Source organism: Erythranthe guttata, chromosome 11 (assembly GCF_056151865.1).
Source record: "Erythranthe guttata isolate IM_541 chromosome 11, IM_541, whole genome shotgun sequence".
In the NCBI taxonomy this organism is placed as follows: Eukaryota; Viridiplantae; Streptophyta; class Magnoliopsida; order Lamiales; family Phrymaceae; genus Erythranthe; species Erythranthe guttata.
The window spans coordinates 18,975,621-18,999,834 of record NC_142543.1 but is presented as its reverse complement, the minus strand read 5'-3'; the positions used below and the strand labels follow the sequence as shown (position 1 = coordinate 18,999,834).

The 24,214-nt window shown below is 34.6% G+C and overlaps 4 protein-coding genes across 5 annotated transcripts; 2 read left to right on the top strand and 2 right to left on the bottom strand.

Moving 5' to 3' along the window:
• Window positions 1-614: 614 nt before the first annotated feature.
• LOC105960962 (FACT complex subunit SSRP1) lies at window positions 615-6,003 on the bottom strand. Of its 2 annotated transcripts, none has more exons than XM_012985181.2 (16): window positions 5,541-6,003; window positions 4,743-4,928; window positions 4,299-4,404; window positions 3,951-4,087; window positions 3,762-3,845; window positions 3,576-3,667; window positions 3,365-3,473; window positions 3,177-3,263; window positions 2,985-3,077; window positions 2,664-2,861; window positions 2,392-2,537; window positions 2,136-2,283; window positions 1,846-1,944; window positions 1,552-1,737; window positions 1,086-1,164; window positions 615-882 (listed from the first exon to the last, which is right to left on the bottom strand). In XM_012985181.2, exons 1-16 carry the CDS (start codon window positions 5,589-5,591, stop codon window positions 770-772), a joined length of 1,914 nt encoding a protein of 637 aa, XP_012840635.2. In that variant the 5' UTR covers window positions 5,592-6,003; the 3' UTR covers window positions 615-769. The 2 variants fall into 2 exon arrangements, with proteins under 2 accessions (XP_012840635.2, XP_012840636.1); XM_012985182.2 differs by having other exon boundaries at window positions 1,076-1,164; window positions 5,541-5,785.
• A 3,185-nt stretch (window positions 6,004-9,188) lies between these two features.
• On the top strand, window positions 9,189-11,557 carry LOC105960806 (AP2-like ethylene-responsive transcription factor SMOS1). Its single transcript, XM_088825203.1, has 6 exons — window positions 9,189-9,678; window positions 9,997-10,085; window positions 10,194-10,267; window positions 10,387-10,437; window positions 10,624-10,700; window positions 10,952-11,557. Exons 1-6 carry the CDS (start codon window positions 9,372-9,374, stop codon window positions 11,467-11,469), a joined length of 1,116 nt encoding a protein of 371 aa, XP_088681329.1. The 5' UTR covers window positions 9,189-9,371; the 3' UTR covers window positions 11,470-11,557.
• Window positions 11,558-14,218: 2,661 nt separating this feature from the next.
• LOC105960961 (V-type proton ATPase subunit d1) lies at window positions 14,219-18,694 on the top strand. The gene is made up of 10 exons (XM_012985180.2): window positions 14,219-14,605; window positions 15,729-15,849; window positions 16,492-16,599; window positions 16,676-16,778; window positions 17,298-17,378; window positions 17,482-17,567; window positions 17,669-17,728; window positions 17,839-17,887; window positions 18,040-18,174; window positions 18,285-18,694. Exons 1-10 carry the CDS (start codon window positions 14,425-14,427, stop codon window positions 18,414-18,416), a joined length of 1,056 nt encoding a protein of 351 aa, XP_012840634.1. The 5' UTR covers window positions 14,219-14,424; the 3' UTR covers window positions 18,417-18,694.
• A 129-nt stretch (window positions 18,695-18,823) lies between these two features.
• On the bottom strand, window positions 18,824-22,583 carry LOC105960805 (translation factor GUF1 homolog, mitochondrial). The gene is made up of 11 exons (XM_088825629.1): window positions 22,089-22,583; window positions 20,877-21,618; window positions 20,606-20,762; window positions 20,423-20,477; window positions 20,275-20,342; window positions 20,091-20,189; window positions 19,920-19,991; window positions 19,718-19,831; window positions 19,453-19,593; window positions 19,303-19,365; window positions 18,824-19,080 (listed from the first exon to the last, which is right to left on the bottom strand). The coding sequence occupies exons 1-11, from the start codon at window positions 22,485-22,487 to the stop codon at window positions 18,972-18,974; spliced, it is 2,019 nt and encodes a 672-aa protein (XP_088681755.1). The 5' UTR covers window positions 22,488-22,583; the 3' UTR covers window positions 18,824-18,971.
• Window positions 22,584-24,214: the final 1,631 nt, after the last annotated feature.

Sequence of the window (24,214 nt, the reverse complement as noted above, 5' to 3'; positions counted from 1 at the left end):
AAATTATTACTTCAAAGTTCAAATTGATTAGTGTGTTGGATTTCAGTAGATATATAGCTTGTTGGACCGTTGAGTTCAATTCAGTTGGGCTTGCTTTACGGCTGATAACCCATCAACATTGATCCAGTAATATAAACGAGTAAATTACGGTGATGCCCTTTAGATAAGATTAAATTATGAAAAAATCTCTCTTGTTTGAGTAATTACAACCGCCATCAACTATGAATTTTCTTACAAGTTCACTCTAATGGTGTCAATTTAACATAATTTTCTTTGTACTCGTTTTGTAGAGAAATGCAATTTTTGATGCACCACAATTTAATATTTACAAGCCAAGAGACACGTCTTATGATCACTTTGTTTCAAAATGTGGAGCTCGAATGGGGTAAAACGGGTACAAACTAGAGAATATTATTCCACATAATCCAGAAGATTCCACCAAATTTGACACCACAAGGGTGGACGTGTAAGAAGGTTCATAGTTGAGGGGTGGTTGTAATTACCCAAACATGAGGGGGGTTTCGTAATTTTGACCTTGCCTCGTGGGGTTGGCCGTAATTTACCGTAAATTAAAATAGGGCCATGAAATTTAGCCGATTGACACAAAAAAAGTAAAAAAAAAAATAAAAAAATTTGGTAATAATATGATACATTATATCAGCACCATCATTCTTTCTTTATTGAAACCAAAAAAACATGTATGTATCTCTCAAGAGTGATTGTGTTTCTATGAGATCTAATAATATGAAGAACGAAAAAAAAAAAAAACCTAAACACCGCGAGTGACATCAGCGGATTCAACGTTCTTATAGTCACTGATCGCTTCACTGTAACGTTTCTTGTCTTCCCGAGCTTTTGCTTCGTATGGAGATTTGTCCTCAGCTGTAGAAAAGCAAACGACACCAGCATCAGGGGCAAAGTGGTCATTGTTAAAAGCATATATATATATATATATATATATATATATATATATATATATATATATATATATATATATATATATATATATATATATATATATATATATATATATATATATATATACAAAAGAAGAGGAAACAAAAGGTGCTAGTACCTAATATTACCTGTCATCTTATTCCATCTATCCCCGAGTTCTTTCCCCAAGTCTGTAAAGGAAATCCCGGGATTACTCTTCTTCACATTCTGCATTTCGAATATAAATTGGAATAAGGTAAGATTTGTGTGCGCTACAAATTAAAAAGTGCTTATCGATTGTCGGGACTCATAAAAGAGAAATGGTTTTTCAAGAATATGTGATGTTAAGGTTCCATTTGAGTGGAAAGATTTGGAGGTATAAGGTACTTCAAACTCATATTTCATATTAACCTTCTCAAAAGCCGCCTATTATTTTACGTATAGACTTGATAATCTTTCACATTAAAAAAAACCTTGATCCCCCAGTTGATTATTGTGGTGAATACGAGATAAAAAAATCAATATGGGAGCGTATTGAAACATTTTCCTCTAAATCCTCACATCAATTTCACTTCAGTTAATTTTACGAGTTGTATGTTTCAGAAGGATACGAACCTCTCTTTCGGTTTGGCAGAAGAACATAAAGGCACTGATTGCCCTCTTTGGCGCATTTGGATCCTTTTTCTTCTTCGGTTTCTTCTTCTTTGATCCATCTTCCTCTTTAGCTTTTTTCTTACTCGAAGATGATGATGACGCCTTTGGAGCAGAAGGCTCTTTCTTCATTTTCTTCGCTAGTGGTGCCTATATAGCAACATATATTGACATTGGTGCCTAAATCACACACACACACACACACACACACACACACACACACACACACACACACACACACAGAGAGAGAGAGTTTACCTCTTTCTCATCTCCACTGGCACTGGCATCAGATTCTCCTTCACCAGAGTCATCAGTTGGGGAGCCTGCATCGTCTTTTTCAATAACGAAATCCTCATCCTGCAAAGGTGATAAATCTAGAATACTCGTTAGCCCATTTCATGTATAAACTTGGATATACTACTGCTGTTTTTCTTTTTCCTTTTCATTTTATTATTACATGTGAAAATCAAGAAGCAGAATCCAAGATTATGTCTGAAGAAAATATATGTGAGTTGCATGATTTAAAAAGATTTAAAGTGTGACATCACCTCCTCATCACTGTCATCTCCAATGGCCTCGTTCTTGATCCGCTCGAGATGTGGGTCCACAGCATCATCAACAGCATCCTGTAGAACAGATGTAACTACATCTGTCGGCTTGGCACTCCCCAAATTGAGGATCTTTAGACCTTTCATACTGCAAGAGATACCTATACTATCAAATTTATACCCCCAAAATAACGACAAAAGCTCATTTTATTATTAATTATTTATTTAAGTATAAGAGGAAAGAAAGATTACTAACGTTACAAATTCGAAAAGATTATGGTACTCATTTCTCTGAATGTTTCGGAAAAGGTGCTCCTGCTCAGTCTTAAGTCTAATGAGAAGATCGAAGTAATGCATATTCGAACCTCCAGCTGTATGCCTCTCAAACTCTACATAGTCAATCTGAGTTATAAGAGATAAACACAGTAGTTCTCATTTCCCATTGCAAGCATATGCTTATGCTACTACACATACGAGCGAAATTGAAGGTTTCCAAATAAGAAACAAAAACACAAATGAAAATTATACCTCTTCGTGGAGAATCAGAGTGGGTGGTTTGGGTAAAAAGAAAAAGCTCTTTTCGAGAGGATAAAGAACTCCATCTTCAGCTTTGAGCGACGACTTTACTGCGTAACCGTCCTGATTACTACGGAATTTTCCAGGTTTCGTAACTTTGGCGCCCGACAAACCACGGAGAATTGTAATAAAAATCTCATGCGTGAGTCCCTGATATTCGAATGTATTCATGTGAATAATCAGCACATTCATTTTTTGTTATTATTATTATTGGAATAGCCAAGATTTGAGTAGTAACCTTGTATTCCATAAAGTAAGAGATGATATGATTACCTTATGTTCAAGTTCAAGCTTGTCCTTATATTTGGCACTGTATAGGTCTTTATCCATCGATAAGGTGGTGTCTATAATAGCATCTGTCTCGAACTGAACAGATACACGAGAAATAAAAAAGGTATGTGGTTGCTTAGACTCAGAAAGATGTCTATTAAAAAAAGAAAGGATCTCTATTAGAGGATTTATTACCTGCATCACAATATGCGGATATAATGTTTGGCCCTTCCGAATTGGCGGGTCAAGAGTAACAACCACAAAGGTATGTGGTTGATTGAACTGCGAAAATATGATTAAGCATTAAAATTATATCATAAGAAAAAACTGACAGCAAACGATAAACAAGAATGCCAAGATATAAGTGCCTGCTAATTGAGAACCTTAGGCAACCAAAAAACACGAACGACACTGCTATATTGGATTTTGAAGTCGTTTGCTTGTCCTTGGAGGCGCAAAAATGAGAGATGAAGCTCAATATTGTACCGTCCTCTAAATTAGAAGAAAAAGGAAAACTATGTTAAAAATTTCTTAATAGATAGAAGTAAACAATATTGAACTGTAAATTATCAACTAGTTCTTAAAAAAGCCCACCTAGGGGTGAGTATGGCGATTCCGTCGAAAGTAACAACAGATTCTTCACCCCCTACAACATCTGCCATCGAGACAATCTTGTCTCGGAACACCTGCATAAAAGCACCTTTTTTTTTTTTGTAATGATTGACAAAAGGTTGAATTGCATCAAATAAAATCGGATCGAGTTTTAGCTGGAAACGTTACCTGAGCAGAAGGGCAATTGTCGTCCCCAATAAAATTGGTGTTCGAATTTGGGATGTGGAAACTTATTTCCATTAATGAATCTTTCTGCAAAACAGGTAAGAAATTCAATGTCGTTAATTAGATGCAACATTTCAAGTACCACGGAAACAGTGAATGACATAAAATGCATACAAAATTATAAATGCATACCTCATTGGCCCCAGTTGTATCATCTACATGGAATTCTAAAATGACGTCATTTTTTCCTTGAAGTTGGGTCTGCGCCACATCAGCTAGGGATATCTCAAAAGCTTGTTTAGCACCCACAAGGAAAGAAAGTGTATTCCCTGAAAAAACAAATTACAAAATATGTGATCATCTAACCGTTTTTGGTAAGTAAATAGATACGGAGTTGTGGGTGAGTATTGCCGCTGTTGCTGTCTACGGTGTTGTCACATTTACAGACGAGTGTATTCATAGAATCTCTACAGTAATATAAAAGCGCCGTAAATAATATTTCAAAAAGGTATAAATGCTCTGAATAACAAATTCGCATACCATTTAAATCGACTTCTCCCCAGTTCTTTCCACTAACAGAGAGCTGCTTCTCCTCCGGTGTTTTCTCAAATTTCGATTGGAAAAATGTAGTAAGACTTGCAACATCCTGATAACAAGAATTTACGAAAAATATAAAATGACGAGACGAGACCTTAATCTATTTAAAGTTTAAACACAAAGACACACAAAGAAGCTGAAGTTTAAAGAATAATCTCGTATGTATATATATGTACTTCAACCACCTATTGCATGATACAGAAATTTGTAAACTGATGACAGAGGTAGCTGAAATCAGTGCATTTATACGACCTTTTTTGTCTATTTTCAATCCTTTTTTTCACTTTAAGGAAATTTAGTCCAATAAACGACATGGCTTCAGAACCATAAATAATTAATGCATTAAATGTAGATAATCCAACGAAAAGATAACGAGAATTTATTTACCTGATCTCGAAAACCAGTGAACTTATAATAACGACCGTCTTTAGTCCGAACACCAAGTTGATTAGAACGAGGAACCTTCATCCAAGTAAGGCTCTGCAAGTCGTTTTTGTCAACTTCAGCTGCCTTGCCACCTCCTTGCTTCTTCCATACAATCCCATCTGAATGAACTTTAAGCTGCCCTGGATTCTACATTTAGAAACTCCGAATTAAAAAATAAATAAAAAGTCATCCGAAAGAAAGAAAAACTCAAAATTTCCGCCCCCACTAGAGGTCAACCGAACAATCGTTCTCGAATGCATCTAATACCAGTCAAAATCTCTTATATCAAAGATGAAACATAATAAATCAATTATTGAAAGTTACTCTCCTTTTTTTTTAAATAAACTGGATTTTTTTGCAGGAAATGAATATTATATTCTTCATTTTCTTAAAACTATCTTTTTTGCAGTAGCCGCAAGGTATGGGGAAACACTGAATTTCCAGGTGCATATCCGAAAACACTAAAAAAATTCCTTGAAAATCAATAACTGACAAAAACGACGTCGTCCCAACCAAAATCACAGAACAAAAAAATTCCACACAGAACCCATGGAAAAATGACGAAACCTAATCGAACAAAAACGGGGAAGAAACGTAGATTCAGATTCAAATCATCACAAGTTACATAAACAAATTGTCTGAAGAATTATAAAAAGGCAACATATCGGGAAAAAAAAAATGCAACCACAGAATTGCTGATAAGGAAGAGAGGATTTTCGGAATCGATATGAATTGATAAAGAAGAAGAGGAATACGTACGGTTCCTCCACGGCCGCCGAGAGAGATGTTGTTGAACAGATGGTCTGACATTTGCGAGAGAGAAGTGGTGAATGAAAACTGAGGAAAAATTGTGCTGGTGTGGGATTATATATAGTGTGCGCCGGGTGCTCTATTGTGCTGACGTGGCCTTATATATTTATTTATTTTACTTCTGACTCTTTTTATTTTTTAATGAATAATCTGATAATGTACTGTTCTATCATAGGCCACAGCCCAGTGTACGTAGGAACTCAATAAGCCCAATTAAACTTGTGTATAGTTTCATGTTAGTGCTTACGTTGAAGTTATAAGCCCAACACACTTTTTTTTTTGAGTAATAAGCCCAACACACTTTTCACACACATTCATGATGTGATATATACACTGTATACACAACTTTGGCACACACTCGCACACACCTTTTATACACACACAAACTCTCTCCAATACACTTTTCACACGCACATGTATACACACACTCCAATATACTTTTCACGCGGACACATATACACACTTTTGACACATTCAATCGAAGCTTAGTTCCATTTTTCCCATTGCTTCTTTCTCTTGTCCCCTTTGTTCGGACAATGACGATACATCCAACATCTTTTTCTCCGGTACCCTTTCTCAGAACAGCTTTGGTTCTCCTCTAAATGGAGTCTCAAACTTGATGCTTTTCACAACACTCCTCTGAGGGAATGGATCTCCTCCATTTTTAATCAGAAATGCACTTTCCTCCCTCGCAATGTTTCAAATGACGAATTTGCTGTCTTTACCGCTGTCATGCTTGATTTCATTTGGATGATTCGTAACAAAGTTGCTCACGGTTCTTTCCCAACAGATTCAATCGACGGCAGCCCAGCACTGGAAATCTCAGCAGCTGTCTAACCTAAAGAAAGGAAAGGATCATGTTTGCCAAACTTGGTCAAAACCCTCCAAGGGATGGATCACAGTGACCGCAGACTCATCTTTCAAGAATGGATGTGCCTCCACCGCCTCTATCTTTCGCAATTCAAATGGCTCAATCATCTTTGCCCATGCAAACCATCACTTTTGCATGGATGCTCTCGTTGCTGAGGTGACTGCCATTCTGGAAGCTTGCTCTTTTCTCAATCATGCAAAAGTCAAAAAAGCTAATATTGAGTCAGATTGCCCTAACGCAATTCTTTTCATCAATAGCAACTCATGCACCATTGATTGGAATGTCCGAGTGATGATTGAAGATATCAAGAAATTCTGGGCGCTTTGGCCGAAATGGAGATTTAAATTTATTTCTAGGAATGCAAATTTTGCTTCCCATAATCTTGCTCAATGGGCTGTTTTTGATAAGTGGTCTGGTCCTGTTCCTTTAAATTTGCCTCCTTTGAACTGTTTTCTTTTACGGAGGCTCTCCTCTAGTCGACTCTTGTAACTTTCATTTCCTTTAATTTACTGAATACTTTAATTATAAAAAAAAAAAAACACTTTTGAGACACACATATACGCATACTCACACACTTTTGACACACGTATATAATAATTAAAAAACTGTCATTCATCAAGTAATTAAAAAAATGTCGATCAACAAGTAATTACATAACTGTCACTCAATAGATAATTACATAATTGTCGCTCATTAAATAATTACAGCACTGTCACTCAACAATAATTATATAACTATCAAGCACCAAGTAATTACAGAGTTACCACTTACCAATTAATTACATAAATATCATTCAACGTCATAATTAAATTAAAAAAAATGTCACTCAACAAATAATTAAAAGAGCTATCACTCACTATGAATTACAGAAGTGCCATTCACCAAGTAATTACAGAATTATGACTCACCAAATAATTACAGAATTGTCGCTTATCAAATAATTAGAGCACTATCATTCTATAGTAATTCTAAAACTACCATGCACCAAGTAATTACAAAATGTGTAACTCTTTAAGTAATTACAAGAATGCCACTCAACGTCGTAATTACTGAACTGACACTGAACAGGTAATTATATAACCGCCACTTAACAAATAATTACATAACGGTAACCAAACGAAATACTATCGCCCCTCCACAAAAATTTAGAAACATACAAGAAAGAGTCGATTATAAACATATTAAAAGAATATTATCACGCAAAGTCGATTCTAGATAACATCGCCACAAAAATGAACTCAGATTCCATTTGAAAAGCCAAAAGAAACAAGTAGAATATAAATTACAAGAATAAAAAAAACATTTCTTCGTAATTTCTGTTCCTGCATTTGGAAGGATAAATGAAATTTGTCCTAAAATTAAAAAAAGTCTATATAGTTTCCATCGCCCTTTTTCGATATATATATATATATATATATATATATATATAATTAAACTTTTATAAATTAATACAGTCGACACTAGTAAAATTCTATAATTCAGCGAAATATTAAATTATTGTACTAATAAATTAGTACATTTTCACCGAATTAGGACCGGAATAATTTATTATTCAAACGAGGCTATTAATTTATCGATGGTTTACTCTATACCACAAAATATTTCACAATATAAAGATGATATTACTTTAAATCCCATACATAAAACATTTTTATTATCATGCATGGAAAATATTATCTTACTCAATCTTATTAATTATGTCAATATTTGTTAGGAAAATGACAATTTTCAATTTTGTTAAGAGTTGCATCAAGAAAAAGGATCTCCATTCTCCAATTAGAAACCTCAATATTTTTACACAATACAAACAAGGAAGAATCTTTTCAACAATGTGTAATAATGTGTGTAAATATGCTAATTAAACCACTAATTCTCTCCTGATGTAAGAATTGTTTACAAAACCGCCCCTCATTGTTCCATAATTACATCCAACACCCTGTAAACTGTAGGTTTCTTACATTTACAGCCTTTTATAGGGGTTTGGATGTAATAAATTTACAAATTGCAGGGGACTAGATGTAATTTATCAAATATAGCAGGTTTTTTGTAATTACATTTTACCTCAGGAAGTGGTTGTAATTTACCTGAACTATTACAACAACTATTACAATACAAACAAGAATCTTTTCAACTACAGTTAAACCTTTATAAATTAATACAATCGGGACCATTTAAATTTTATTAATTTAGCGAAGCATTAATTTAACGAAATATTTTTTAACACGTTGCCTTCGAGTCGGGACTGGGAAAACATATTATTTAAACGAGGTTATTAATTTATTGAATATTAATTTATCGAGGTTATGCTGTACGTGTGACATATGCTAATTAAACCAATAATTCTCTCATGAGGTAATAAGAACTATTTACGAATGTCACACTCATTTTCTATAATTACATCCAACTCCCCGTAAATTGTAGGTTTCTTACATTAACACCTTTTGTAAGGGGATGGACGTAATAAATTTACAAATTATAGGGGCTGGATGTAAATTTTTCAAAATACCGGGGTTTTTTGTAATTATATTTTACCTCAGAGAGGTGTTGTAATTTACCCGAACTATTTACATTATACCTTCGGTGTATTCTATGCTCAAAACCACAGATACAGCCAAAGTAAATTTAAGATACCTCAAGAAAATTAAATAAAAAAAATAAGTTATTGAGACAATAAATTGAAAAAGTCCAAATTAATTGGAACAGTACATAGACAATTTAGATTTTGTCTTAAGCTCAAGCATCCATTAATATCATCGTTCTTATTGTCTTTCTATACAAAGAAATCATAGCAACAAAAAACAAAAACAAATAAAACCAAAACAAGCACAAATGTTATATATATACACTCGAAATCTCGTTTATATACTTCAATTATTAAAAGAGAGAAAAATATAACTAGAAATTAAATAATGGCAATGATTATGGTAAAAAGCGAAGAAACCCTCGGAAAAAGGTGCATGCATGAAGAAGTAGAAGGCGGAACTTATGAAGCGATTAGGTGCGTTAAGCGTAGAAGAAGAGATACGAAGAATCGGAAAGAGATACAGCAAAACGAAAGCGGGCCCGCAAATATTTCTTCGGGTATTAAGACGACAACCGTGAAGAGAAGTTCGAGGTTTCGTGGTGTGAGTAAGCATAGATGGACCGGTCGATACGAAGCTCATTTGTGGGACAAACTCTCTTGGAATGTCACTCAGAAGAAAAAGGGTAAACAAGGTAATTTTTTTTTTTACCATAATTATTTTTCGATTAAATTTTTACACTTACTGAATTATATATATGTATATATAGTTATATATATATATTGATTGTATAATCATCAATTTTCTGACATGAAATTTTTTTGTCTGTTTTTTTTCATGGTCCATTATTTGTTGTGTGCTGCAATGGAATTCAAAATGGACAGTTTATCTTGGTGAGTAGTCTTTATAATATTATACTGTATACATAATATGCAAAAAATAATAATAATTATTATAAATAAATAAAAATCGGCGTAAAAGTAAATAATTTGTAAATTAAAAATTTCCTTAGGAGCTTATGATGAAGAGGAAGCTGCAGCAAGAGCTTATGATTTAGCTGCACTAAAATATTGGGGGGCATCGACTTTTACCAATTTTCCGGTAATTTTCTTTTCTTACGTATTTAGTCGTATATATTATATTGTCATGTCACGTGTATTAATTCATTCTTAGTTGATCACGATTTTTTTTCATCTACTAATTTCACAGATATCTGATTACGAGAAAGAAATCGAAATCATGCAAAATCTCACAAAAGAAGAGTACTTAGCCTCATTGAGAAGGTAAATTTTAAATTAAAAAAAAAAACCCTTATTTCGATTGATTTAATTCGACGTAAAAATTTGAAAATGGAGGAGTAAATAGTAATTATTAACCAGAATCTTGTGTTAATGATCTGCAGAAAGAGCAGTGGCTTTTCAAGAGGGGTGTCAAAGTACAGAGGAGTTGCTAGGTATATATATATATATATATATATATATATATATATATATATATATATATATATATATATATATATATATATATATATATATATATATATATATAAGAAATGAACTAATTATTTAATTTCCTTCAAATTAAATTTCTAATAAATTGTTATAAATATTTAATTACAAATGTGTTGTAACAAATGCAGACATCACCACAATGGAAGATGGGAGGCAAGAATAGGCAGAGTTTTTGGCAACAAGTACCTCTACCTTGGCACTTACAGTAAGTACATATATAAATCAATCTTTAAAATAAAAAAATAAATAATAAATATTAAATTTCTAATAATAATAATATAAATACAGTTAAACCTCTATAAAATAATACAGTCGGGATTACAAAATTCTATTAACTTAGCGAAATATTAAATTATCGAACTAATAATTTAATACGTTTTCACCGAGTCAGGTCCGGAAGAAATTATTATTTAAGCAAGGTTATTAGTTTATCGGGGTTATACTGTATGTATGCAGGTACTCAAGAAGAGGCTGCTCGAGCATACGATATTGCCGCAATCGAATACCGAGGAATTAACGCAGTCACTAACTTCGACTTGAGCAGCTACATCCAATGGTTGAAGCCCCAAGCAAACAACTCATCCTCCCCCACCGAAGAAGAAACAAAGCCGTTATTCACACAATCGCGGGGGGCATTTTCGTCTTTTCACACTGCCGACAAATTACACGGCGGGAGAAAAATCTCGTCTAGCTCGTACGGAAAGCCTTCATCTCCTACGGCTTTAGGGCTTCTACTTCGATCTTCGGTTTTCAAAGAGCTCGTCGAAAAGAACTCGAATTTGTCCGAAGAAGAAAGTAGTGACGACGACGAGAACAATATGAAGATCAATAAGCAAAGTGAAGTTAGTAGTAAAGACGAATACGATGATCTGTTCTGTGATATTCCGTTCGAGTTTCAACGGCAATTTCATTACGATTACGATTATTCGGAAATGATTGGGGCTGATACAGTAGGCATTGCTCCTATATGGTAATAAGCATGCAAATGCAATTGCCTTTACTTTGTCTCTAGGCTACTCTTTGTACAAAGATTGATGTAGCAGAATAGATAGATCTACAAAGGTGCTGATATATATATATATATATATATATATATATATATATATATATATATATATATATATATATATATATATATATATATATATATATATATATATATATATATATATATATATATATATATATATATATATATATATATATATGTTTGGATGTAACAACTTGTAAGAATATAATATAGATAGAATAAAAAGGATGCATCCGATTTATAAGCTAGTATTGCAATCTTGTCGAGAAGAGGTTTCGTAAACGCGTTGTTGTTCAAACTTATTTGAATTTTTAGAGCTAATTGCACATAACCCCCTGTGAAATTTCTAATTGCCGCAAAAGTCCTCGTGTTAAAAATATTAGCAAGGACCCCCATATGTTGTGTTTTACGAAGCACACTGGCCCTTATTTCAAAATTGATGGTTGACTTACATGAAATGACTAAACTACCCCTAATATGTTTTTTTTGTAATTTTCAGTTTTAAACAAAAAGAAATGAAAAAAAAAAATTATCACACAAAACAGAGCACACCACCTCTCATCTTCATTGCACGTCTAGGAAAAGGAAAAGCATGGTTGCTGACAATGGTGAGTGGGGATTCGTTTTTTTTTTTTTTCAAATCCGAAGAAAAGGAAAAGCAACGGCAATTTTTGGTACACGGAAATTCAGAAGCTCAAGTAGCGGTGGTGGCATTGAAAGGCAGTGGCGGCGGCGTGGTGGAATTGGAGAGTCGGCAAATGATTCTTCGAGTTTGACATTCTTTTTCTTCTTCTTCTTCCTGAAGGTACGAATTAAGTTTTCACAAATTGAAAGAAAATTCTATGGAAATTGGAAGAAAGTTCTTTGAAGGGTTTTTGTATATTTTTTTGTTTGGGCAGGATGTGCCGAAAAATTTGGAGGCGCCGTTTTTCTTCCCGTTTGTTTTCTTGGATTTCGAATAGAAATGAACTTCATGTTCAGATATGGATTTGGTTGATGGTTTTTGCTGGAAAAAAATCATGGTGAAAAAATTGGAGGTTTGCTCTTGAAATTGAAGAAGATGGCTTAATTGAAAATATAAAGGACTCAATTGAAAATTTTAAAAACTTCATTTTGGTACTTATATAATTAAAATGGTTGCATTTTGGTATTTCGTGTCAAAAAAACGAACCCCCACTCTCATCCATGGCGAGTGAAGTGCACGGTGAGCTCTTAAGGGCCTTATTGCCTTTGACTAATTTTTATAGGGGGGTATTTGCTAATTGTTTTAACACGAGGTCGTTTTCAGCAATTCGAGATTACACAGGGGTGGTTTTTGCAAAAAACCCGAATTTTTATCGAGCTTGTAAAAGTGTTTTAGCTTGGTCTGATCAGTAATTGGATTGAGCTTTAATTACATCGAACACGAATCGAGTTTGAGTAGCTTTATTTTTTTTACGTATTTTATTATTTACTTTTTTTTTCATAATCGAGCTTCATAACTTACTGAATGAAACTACGAGTTCAAGTTTGATTTGTTATTATTATCAAAGGGCAAATTACGGCAACCTCCTGAGGTATACTCAAATTACGTAAAACCCCCCTCATGTTTGGGTAATTACAACTACTCCTCAACTATGTATTGTCTTACACGTCCACCCTTACGGTGTCGAATTTACCTACTGATTGAGGGGTTTCTTCGTAAGACAATATATAGTTGAGGGGTGGTTGTAATTATCCAAATATGAGGAGTTTTTTTTCGTAATTTAGACTTACTTCAATGGGTGACCGTAATTTGCCATAATATAAAATATCGAGTAACTTTACGGAGTATAAGATTTTATGTTATATATATATATATATATATATATATATATATATAGATATATTTGTATTTTCTTTATTAATATTATCAAAATTTTATTATTACAAATTGTAATAAAAAATGACTTGTAATTTTTTGAAATTATTTATATGAATTTATATTTAATTTTATATTAATCATATTTAAATGAAAAAAGCTCGCGAGCTCACGAATAACTAGAAATGAGCTCGGACTCGACTCATCAGAAAACTCAAGTTCGAGTTTGAGCTTTTGTCGGCCGGCTCATCTCGTTTACAGCCCTTGGGGTGTAAAGAAAATTGTAATTCGTTAATAACCAATTCAATAAAAAAAATATGATTGTTATTTTTTTATTAGTAAATATGATTCATTTTGTAGAGGTGGATGTAAGAAATTACAAACTGTAAGGGAGCTGGATGTAATTTCTAAAAGCTAAGCGGTTTTTCTATAATTACATTTTACCTCAGGGAGCTGGTTGTAATTTACCCTATTTTTTATAAGAATTATGAACAAATTATTAAACATTTGAAGCCCACCACTAATTTGTAATGAACAAATCAAACTCTAATAAACTTTGTTTAACGGGGTTAATTGTGTAGGTGGGAAAAATTACAACTACGTCCCTGAAGTAAAGTCTATTTACGAACAAACCCCTCATTGCATAGACATTACATCCAACCCCTGTAGTTTGTAAATTTCTTACATCCACTTCCCTACAAAAGGGTGTTAATGTAAGATATCTATAAACTGTAGGGCTCTATATGTGATATTGGAAATACTAGGGGAGGTTTCATAAATAGTCCTTACTTCAGGGGGACGGTTGTAATTTACCCTTTTGTAGATTTATGGTTTTACGGCTTTTACCACCGTCATAATACTTATCCCGCATCAACGTGAGTACGTGAACTGAAAACTGGCACGTGATTAATTAATTAATTTAATTTAATTTAATTTTTTCCCCAACCCCATCTCCATTCTCTCTTCTAACCCCCCTTTTCTATCTCAAACAGCTCGTCGTTTTGGATTTTTATCGGAGGGGGAAATTACCAGATTTCGCTTCAGATCTGTATCGACAAAATGTACGGATTCGAAGCGCTGACCTTCAACATCCATGGCGGTTACCTGGAGGCGATCGTCCGCGGTCACCGCTCCGGCCTCCTCACCGCCGCAGATTACAACAATCTATGCCAGTGCGAGACCCTCGACGACATCAAAATGCACCTCTCCGCCACCGAGTACGGCGCCTACCTCCAGAACGGTGAGTTTTTTTTCTTTTTTTCGTGATTCAAATTGAGTTGACGAGTTCCGATTTTGCATTTTTCTGTTGTTTATTGATGAAATAGTGAACTGGAGTCTTCAAATTTTGAAGTTGTTATTGCTGATCCGATTGATTTTGTTTCGATTTACCAAATTAGCCGAAAAATTAGATTCAAAGTACTCTGATTTTGTTAGGTTGGTTTGTTCTACTATTAAGTAATCACAGTTTGTTAGTTCTGAGCTCTGATTTACATTTTATGTTGTTTTGCTGGATTTAATTGATGAATTAGTGATTAGGAGTCTTCGATGTTGAAGTTATTATGTTGATCCCAATGATTTTGATTCGGTTTACAACTGAAAATCAGATTTCAAGTACTCGATTTTGTTACATTAGTCTATGCTACTATTAAGCATGATTTTGAGTCCGTTTACCGAATCAACTGAAAATCAGATCCAAGTACTCGATTTTGTTACATTAGTCTATGCTACTATTAACTATCATAGTTTGTTAGTTCCGGGCTCTGGATTTGGACTTTGACTTCTGTTATGTAGCCATTGGGGATTTATATCATATATGCAGTTGATGACATGGAGTAGAATTTTGATTTTGGAGTTATTAAGTTTATTCAATAGATTTTCTTTTCGTTTTCTGAATTTTCTAATCTATGCTTACTGGATCAGCACACTATTAGAGCTTGTTTCAACTGAAGGATATTCGATAATGAGGGTTCTAAGTTTGTAGATGCAAATGTTTTCAGCTTGGGAGAATAATTTGCTGAGGTTATTATTTGCTTTTCTCCCTCAGTTGCTATTGACTTTAATTCGTTTGTATCATTAGCTCTAATTCCATTTGCCAACTTCAAATAGTTCAATAAAAGTGCTTTGTTACAAATTAGTTCACTAACGGAGTTTATTTGTTAGTTTCATTAGTTGTCAGAAGCTTTATTAGTTCTTCGGCTTGTGGCATCTTTGACTATATGAGTATACACATTGTGGTACTTTTAATTTTCTCGGTTTTCATCTAATATTAATCTGAAAGAGACTGCTTGATAGTTTCATTGATAAAAAAAATGTTGGAAAATTAAAATGGCAATATTTAATTATCTTCTCCCAATGAATTGCAGAGCCGTCTCCATTGCATACGACAACAATTGTGGAGAAATGCACCCTGAAATTGGTTGATGAGTACAAGCACATGTTAACCCAAGCCACGGAGCCTCTGTCAACCTTTCTAGAGTATATCACGTATGTATATATCTAAGTTTACTTTGTTTGGTAATTACTCTATGTTCTGTACATTGGCTCGTACATTTGATTTTGATATCCTAGCAAGCTCAAGTGCATATTCAGTTGATCATCCAATTTTGACTTTTGTGGTACAACAGTTATTTTAAAGAATCTCTCTAATATGCTGGATAGGAAAAACTAGTCATTCCTTTAATTTATAGTACCTTCTTTTCATACACCTTTTTGCATCATATTGAAAGAACAAAGCCATTTGAAATTGAAATATGTGAAAATGTGATGCCAAAAGTTATGGTCGTAATATCATACCTAATTAAGAAATCTTTTTGAAAAATGGGAAAAATGAAAATTATGCAGAAATAGTGATGAATTTACGTTGAAAAACATTTGGTTGTAGTTGAAAAATGATGCTTGTGTCAAATGTGTAATATACAGTGATCTTGGATGGTCATCTTTGAGTGTATTTAGATTGGTCTTTTATTTTGTTCTAATGTTTTCGGTTTACGACTTAGGATATGATAGAAAGATTTTCAGTAATCACAGTGGACACCTTGCCTTGCCTTTTGTGGTGGGCCGGTGGCATACTCTGCAAGTTATTTCTTGAGCATTTTCTTGATCTGAAAATTATTGCTCATTATTCAGATACGGGCACATGATTGACAATGTTGTGCTAATCGTAACTGGAACACTGCATGAGAGAGATGTTCAGGAGTTGCTGGAGAAATGCCATCCTTTAGGGATGTTTGACAGGTATATTACCTTAAGCAGATATTTTGGACTGTATAAAATTGTTAGTACATTAAAAAATAACCATTTATTTCCACAGCATTGCCACTCTAGCAGTTGCTCAGAATATGAGGGAGCTCTACAGGCTGGTGCTTGTCGACACGCCCCTGGCTCCATATTTTTCTGAGTGCATCACTTCAGAGGTTACTACCAATGCACATTTTTTATTTGCTTTTTTGTTGTTTAGCATACTTATTTTTGTTTTGGTAACAGAATTGATAATATTCTAACAGCTATAATCTGTTATTCATTTTTTACTAGTCATGATTTTGTCATCATGATTCTTAGTTCTGATTGGTTTAGAGGTTTAATAAGAAGGCGAAGTAAGCCGACCTCAATGATTATCTCTGCGTACCATTGGTCAACTGGCTCAAATACTCGTACCTTACTTAAGAGACAGCTTAATGACCAATCTACTAGATTAAAATATAGGTTGTCTGAGAAATTAGTGGTTAAACAATATTACTATAATGATACAGTACCCTCTGGTTCAGTCAACACTGCATAAACACTGTCGGTGAATGGAAATGTTGTTATCTTGTGATCTAGAAAATAGTTATCAGTTTAGCTACTATTATACACTGACCAGAAACAAGGGGTGCACTTGCATATTTTTATTTTTTAATGTTGATGCACTTTTTCTTACATGGATTTGTTTACAGGACTTGGATGACATGAACATTGAGATTATGAGGAACACTCTCTACAAGGCATACCTTGAGGATTTTTACAGGTTTTGCCAGGTACAATAATCATTTTCGAATATTTCGTAATGTTTCTTTATATATTCGAAGTACATTAGTGTCTGTTTGGAATTATACTTTTAACAAAAGAATTTACTAGTAGAAACTTGGCGGCGCAACTGCAGAGATCATGTCTGACCTCCTATCCTTTGAGGCTGACAGAAGGGCAGTGAATATCACTATAAACAGGTTTGTCAAAATCTAAAATCTCTGAAATTTTTCAAATATATAATAGTTGGTCGTATAATTTTCTGACATCTGCATATTTTATTTTTATTTTTTATATCCAGCATTGGCACCGAGCTCACTCGAGATGATCGTAGGAAGTTGTATTCTAATTTTGGCTTGCTGTAAGGCTTCTTTTTTTTTTTCTTCGGCTTTTTATTATTTCAGTGAGTCCAAATTATATGCTTTACTGAAGTTACTATTTCCTATCACTGACGCAATATTTTTTCAATAGATACCCGTATGGCCACGAGGAGCTTGCTATCTGTGAGGATATAGATCAGGTACTTATTCTCAAACAAATATAATACAATCATAAATCCCAAGTATGAAACAATCCCATTATATTATCTATCCAATCAATCCTATCAATATTCTCAAACAATTGAGTGTGTTATTATCTTTGCTCGATGTTTATTTATTCAATGTTTTTTAGGTTCGTGGGGCCATGGAAAAGTACCCTCCTTATCAGGCCATATTTTCTAAGTTATCCTATGGGGAGAGTCAGATGCTTGACAAGGCCTTCTACGAAGAAGAAGTAAAACGACTTTGCCTATCTTTTGAACAGCAGGTTCGTTTTCCAATGCTTAATCCTCTTCTCTGCTTTTCTGTGCTCTATTTTCAAATTATCGATGAATTCATTTATTAATTAAATAATTTTGTAATTCCTTTGTGATGCAGTTCCACTATGCTGTGTTTTTTGCGTATATGAGGTTGAAAGAGCAGGAGATCAGGAATTTGATGTGGATTTCTGAATGCGTTGCTCAAAACCAGAAGTCCCGAGTCCACGACAGTGTCGTATCTATATTCTAGTAATCAGTGGAAAAGCTGGTAAACAGTGGAAAAGCTATTTCCATTACTACTATCACTACTAAAACTACTACAAAAGTTCCACCTTCATAATTTTTTTGTGTAAATTTTATTTGGGATTTAAACTCTTGATTTTATCTGGTTTGATATTCCTGAATAAGCCCAAGTGTGACTTATCTTTTTTAGTAAAAGGGAAAAGTGTTTTATTGTCATTTTGTGAGTGTACGCCAAATATTTATTCGGATATTTAATAAAGCTCTGGAAGTGTATGTTTGTATTTAGAGTTATAGTTGATTGTTGGTCATGAATATTTGGCAATTTGTTTATATAATTAATTGTTAATAATTGTGTTCAAGTCCCGGAATATATATATATATATATATATATATATATATATATATATATATATATATATAAGAAGCTTTCACACAGTTTACTCACAGTGTGGAAAGAAAGAGATCACAATCTATTCACTAATCACAGCTGATCATTAAAAAAGGAGAAAAAACATATCCTATAGCCATTAATTACCTCTTTGTATTTTGTTAATTATATATATTATTGAAGCTTCATGCGCTCGATAAAAGCCTCTCGTGGAATACTTATAGACCGATTTTGCTTAAGTTGCTTCTTTACACCTTTTCTTTCCAAAGGTGCAGCTGGAATCCTGTAACCAAACAAACACAAGATTGCCAATTTTCATAAATAAAGACGAGCACTTCTTGCATAGTTACATGACAAAAATATCACTCGTATGGTAGTGCCACGGGGGCCATGGCCCCCAATGCTTCTCAAAAACTTGATATTTTATATAGAACTATTGAGATATCGAAAAATGTAATGCGTATCAGATTACCGAAGAAAATGATAAACAAATGACGTGCCTTACCTTTGGGTTGAAACAACTCGACCTGAGATAGCTTCCGTTATCGAAATTGTATTATCCAGACTCCTGAGATCATTATTGTCAACAGGTATGTGATTTTCTTTCTAGAATTAATTCATGATTATATAACTGAGAATATAATTTTAAGTTTACCGGTTGATGAATTTCTTCAGCATATCCATCATACTACCGCCAACGCTTTCTTCTCTCGACTTGTGGATAATTGTGGCCATAACATCTATCTTTTGGTTATTCAGAATTGCATCAAGTTTTATCAGACCAGAAAGTTGATGCCTGTTGATCAAATAAAAATATTCATTGAGAAAAATGGTGGCTTAATGAAAATTAAAAAAAGAAAGAGAAATATTGCAGAACTTCTTTACTAAAAATTAAAAAAAACGAGCACAAGCAAACTTACTCTGCTTCTTCGTATATGAATATCGCGTATCCTGATGTAACACTTTTCAATATATCGTTAAAGTCAACGACAATTTGCCTCAATGGTAATCTATATCTCAGAAGTGCCTTCTTACTGCAAATGAAAACACGAGTCAACATCTTAAAACTTAAATTAATGTTTTATGTTTCAAGAAAAATACTCGATTTTTCATGAAACTTACCTAGTGATGAATGAGAACTGCAACTGTTCTCCTTCCCGCTCGGCACAAAGGGTAATGACGGGCCCCACATATCTTTGGGAATACGAAGGTGTGAGTTAATTAATAAACAAATAACATGCAAGAAAAAAGAATTGATATAAAAATTAACAAGAACACAGGTTCGGATCTTACTCGCTAGGAAGTATGATTTTAGCGATTACCATTGGTTCCCAAATAGCTTTAAGTTTCTTATCTTTGTAGCGCTCGGTGCACATATGCATCTCTACCTTACTGAACAAGTAACCAAATATTCAGCCTAAATTAGAAAATAGAGAAAATGAAATACGAGTGAAGCAAAAAAATTGTCAGATAATACCTTCCATCGTGAAATTCAAAAATGTAAGGTACAGTTGGCATAGTGTTGTGAACATTGACTCCATATTCCTGTTTCATTTTGATACATAATTCAACATAGAAAAGAGAATAAATCTTTGCTACATTTGGGGCCAATGAAGATGTGACACCTGTGCGAGCCGCTGATGAAAGACATCCATATGAAGTAGACCTAGAAAACCACACCTGTATTCAAATTGCCAATGAAGCAAAGAGATTATGAAGCTATCCTAAAATTGATGTCACGTAATGGTAATTAACTTAAATATAAAATTAGTAAAGTAAAAAAAAAAAAAACCGAGCAAAATCCAAACCTGAAACCCCGACCAAGCGCTGCACTGCTTTCGATTTCAACAGACACGCTCGAGTCATTGCACGTAAGTTTCTCTATGCCATGCTCAAGTTCACTCATATTAGTTCCATCCGCCGGATAAAGACCAGAGTACACCATGTGTTTTACCGGTTTAAAACCTGGAAAATAAACCCAAATGTTTGTAGCAGATCAATAAATCATGTTTAATCAACAAAATAATTTTATTCCCATAATTCTTGTCTTAAGGGTGTAATTTCGTTTTATTTCATTACCTGGGAGAGGCTCAATAGTACTCTGCCTCTTATACAAAGTATCCCCAACTCGCGCCTCTTTAGTCGAATACATACCACAAATCACATACCCCACTTGCCCCGTTAAAAGAACCGCAGTAGGTTTTAGTTCCGGGTGCATAATTCCAACTTCCGAAACCTGATACCCTTTCCCAGTACCAGCCGAAACAATCCTATCACCCTTACGCAAAACCCCATCGATAACCGCCACGGAGCATATCACTTTCTTGTACTCGTGAAAATACGAATCGAACAAGAGCATGCGCAAGGGGGCATCCACCCTCCCACGAGGCGGAGGCACGCGCTCGACAATAGCTTCTAGAACCTTCTCGAGACCTTCCCCTGTTTTGGCCGAAGTCAGAAGGGCTTCACTTGGATCGATATCAAATGTGTCTTGTAGCTGCTCTTTTACGAGGTCTGGATCAGCTGTGGGCAGGTCTATCTTGTTTATTACGGGGATTATTGCAAGGTTGCATTCTGAGGCGAGGTAATAATTAGCGACCGTTTGTGCTTGAATGCCTTGAGCTGCATCTATTACTAAAAGTACACCTTCACATGCGGCGAGCGATCTCGAAACTTCGTAACTGAAATCGACATGGCCAGGAGTGTCGATCAGATTCAATAGAAAAAGTGAGGAGTCTTGTTTGTTGATATTTTGGTTGTTTTGACGATAAAGCATGCTTGTCGTCTGAGCTTTTACGGTTATACCCCTCTGTCTCTCCACCTACGAATCAACATACTATTTCATCACATAAATCAAGAGTTGGTAATCATAAATCCATCACATTAGCAGTAATTTCAGTTCCCAAACAGTTTATATTTGTCTCTCTCTCTCTCTCTCTCTCTCTCTCTCTCTCTCTCTCTCTCTCTCTCTCTCTCTCTCTCTCTCTCTCTCTCTCTCTCTCTCTCTCTCACACACACACACACACACACACACACACACACACACACACACACACACACACACAAAATAATAACATAAGCAACAGTCTTCACAAAAATCAGAGTGGGAAACAAAGGGGGAAATCGCCTTCTCAACTGAAAATTAGTGAAATTTCCGTGGGAAATCTTCTTAATAATTACGATTCAAACGCACAGCGCTAAGAAACCCTAACTTTTCAATTTTATTGTGCATTACGCACTGCCGAATTAAAAAAAAAATCCAGAAATTAATTGAAACTTGTAGGTGCTTACCTGCAGCTTATCGAGATACTGAGGCTGATTGAGTCCCCGCTGAATAGTTCCGGTGAGCTCAAGTAGCCGATCGGCCAGCGTGGATTTGCCATGGTCAATGTGCGCAATAATCGAAAAATTACGAATATTTTCAGGCGGGAACTCCGTCAAATCGATGCCGTTCTTCTTAGCCAGCGCGTCCTTCTCAATCTCCGCAATAATTTGGTGGTACGGCCGCGACGAGTAGCCGCGGCTTTGCCGGCAAACAAACGGGGACCGGCGCCGCCGTGAAAACCCCAAACTGGCAGTTCTGAACTTGAAGCTCTTAAGTAGTGGGTAAACGACAGTGAAGTGTGGCACGAAGAGACGGTAGTTAACGGCCGTTAGTGAATTCATGGCGTTTGGGCACGAAATTTGCATGCTTCCGCAAAAAAAAAACGCTAATAAGAGGGAAGCGCCATGAATTCGATTGATAACTTGGGGATGAAGGTACTTGGGCCTCACGAGCCAAATTTGTTCGGCATCCTCGGCCTTGTTTGCTTACCTATATCGAATTAGGTCAGATTAAATTAATTTTCTACTGGTTAATTAATTATACTTCGTTTGCTTACCTAGATCTGATTAGATCGAATTAGATTGAATAAATTCTCTATTGATCAACTACTTAATTAGTTAATAATATGTTTGTTTGTTAGATTTTGTTATTATGTATGAATCAAGTTATTGTTTTAAGGATAAAATTGTACTTTTTTATTTTTGTCATCCATTACAAAATTAAACACAGGGAGGAGGGGTGTTACTAATTTCATGACGTAGAAGTTTAGTAGCGGAGTTGAGTAACGTTGAATCCTACCAGCCAAACATCTTACTAACTCCTACTATTTAGTCAAACTAACTTAATAGTAGCAAGCAAATAAGGCCTTCATCTGCAAAATTAAACATAATAATAGTTAAATAATTTTTTGAGTTTAGAGAAATTAATTATATATTCTTAAATCTTAAAATATCTTATAAACATAATTTTTTTAAGGGGTAATATGCTAGAGGTCCCTAGTTGGAAACATTATTAGATGTGGAATACAACCTTAATATTTTTTTATGAACTAAATCCTTTTTAGAAAAATAAATATGAGTCACATCCTCAATTTTTCTTTTATCCCTAATTTACCCTTAACCTAAATCCATAAATTCTAAATTCTAAAGTCACGTTTCTCTCAGATTTTTTTTTCTTTTTTCTTCCGTCTCTCAATCTCTCGCTCTCTCCCCGTCTCTCAATCTCTCGCTCTCTCTGTCTCTCAATCTCTCGCTCTCTCTCTTAATCTTTATCTATCTATTTTTCAATATCGTTATCTCTCTCAGTCTCTTTCGTTCTCCACCACTCCAATCCACTATTGAGGGGGCGGTGGTTATGGCGGTGGAGACGACGGCTATGGTGGTTTAAGGTCAGATCTATGGTGGAAGGCGCGACGACGATGTTGGGCATGGATGATGGTGTGATGGCGGCGCTCGGTGATGGTGGTGGTGGTGGATGGGGGTGGTGGTGGATGGAGGCGCTCGGTGATGGTGGTGGTGGTGGTGGATGGTGGTGGATGGAGGTGTGGATCTAGGGTTTGGTGGGGAAAATTTAAAAAAATTCGATTTGGATGTCTATGGGTGTCTATGGGTCTGACGGCTAGGGTTTGTAGGAGGAGTTAGGGTTTCAAGATGTCTATGGGTGACTACAGATTACTACGGATTCCTATGGGTTTCTGAAGATGTCTACGACCGAAAAAATTAAAAAAAGTTCATAATTTTCACTTTATGTATAATAGAAGGGGAAAAATAGATTTTTATATAATGATAAAATACGGAAAAAAAAAGTGTTCCACATAAAAAAAAAAAAATGCTAGATGCACACTTAAAAATGTTAAATAATATCATAGTTCATCATAGTATATTTACAATTTAGTGTAATTTCGATTTTGTGAGTGAAGGGGCATTTTTGAAATGAATTTAATAAAGTATGTGAAGCAAATTTTAGTTAGACTTGTCATTTAGTTCTTATAAGGTTTGTCACCAGGGACTTATATCTTAAGACCCCTTTTTTAATGAATTGTATTATAATACGTAATAGAATAGAAACACCCATTATGTTATTATAGTTGAAA

Excerpts from the sequence above, each read along its gene's own strand:
- LOC105960961 (XM_012985180.2), top strand. The coding sequence starts at position 14,425 with ATGTACGGATTCGAAGCGCTGACCTTCAACATCCATGGCGGTTACCTG. Across the intron at positions 16,600-16,675 it reads CCTTTAGGGATGTTTGACAG|CATTGCCACTCTAGCAGTTG; the intron begins GTATATTACCTT and ends TTATTTCCACAG. Across the intron at positions 17,568-17,668 it reads GTGAATATCACTATAAACAG|CATTGGCACCGAGCTCACTC; the intron begins GTTTGTCAAAAT and ends TTTTATATCCAG.
- LOC105960962 (XM_012985181.2), bottom strand. The coding sequence starts at position 5,591 with ATGTCAGACCATCTGTTCAACAACATCTCTCTCGGCGGCCGTGGAGGA. Across the intron at positions 3,078-3,176 it reads ATCCGCATATTGTGATGCAG|TTCGAGACAGATGCTATTAT; the intron begins GTAATAAATCCT and ends GTATCTGTTCAG. Across the intron at positions 1,738-1,845 it reads CCAGTGGAGATGAGAAAGAG|GCACCACTAGCGAAGAAAAT; the intron begins GTAAACTCTCTC and ends GTTGCTATATAG.
- LOC105960805 (XM_088825629.1), bottom strand. The coding sequence starts at position 22,487 with ATGCAAATTTCGTGCCCAAACGCCATGAATTCACTAACGGCCGTTAAC. Across the intron at positions 20,763-20,876 it reads TACTATTGAGCCTCTCCCAG|GTTTTAAACCGGTAAAACAC; the intron begins GTAATGAAATAA and ends TTTATTTTCCAG. Across the intron at positions 20,190-20,274 it reads TTTGAATTTCACGATGGAAG|TAAGGTAGAGATGCATATGT; the intron begins GTATTATCTGAC and ends TTACTTGTTCAG.
- LOC105960806 (XM_088825203.1), top strand. The coding sequence starts at position 9,372 with ATGGCAATGATTATGGTAAAAAGCGAAGAAACCCTCGGAAAAAGGTGC. Across the intron at positions 10,086-10,193 it reads CGACTTTTACCAATTTTCCG|ATATCTGATTACGAGAAAGA; the intron begins GTAATTTTCTTT and ends CTAATTTCACAG. Across the intron at positions 10,268-10,386 it reads TACTTAGCCTCATTGAGAAG|AAAGAGCAGTGGCTTTTCAA; the intron begins GTAAATTTTAAA and ends AATGATCTGCAG.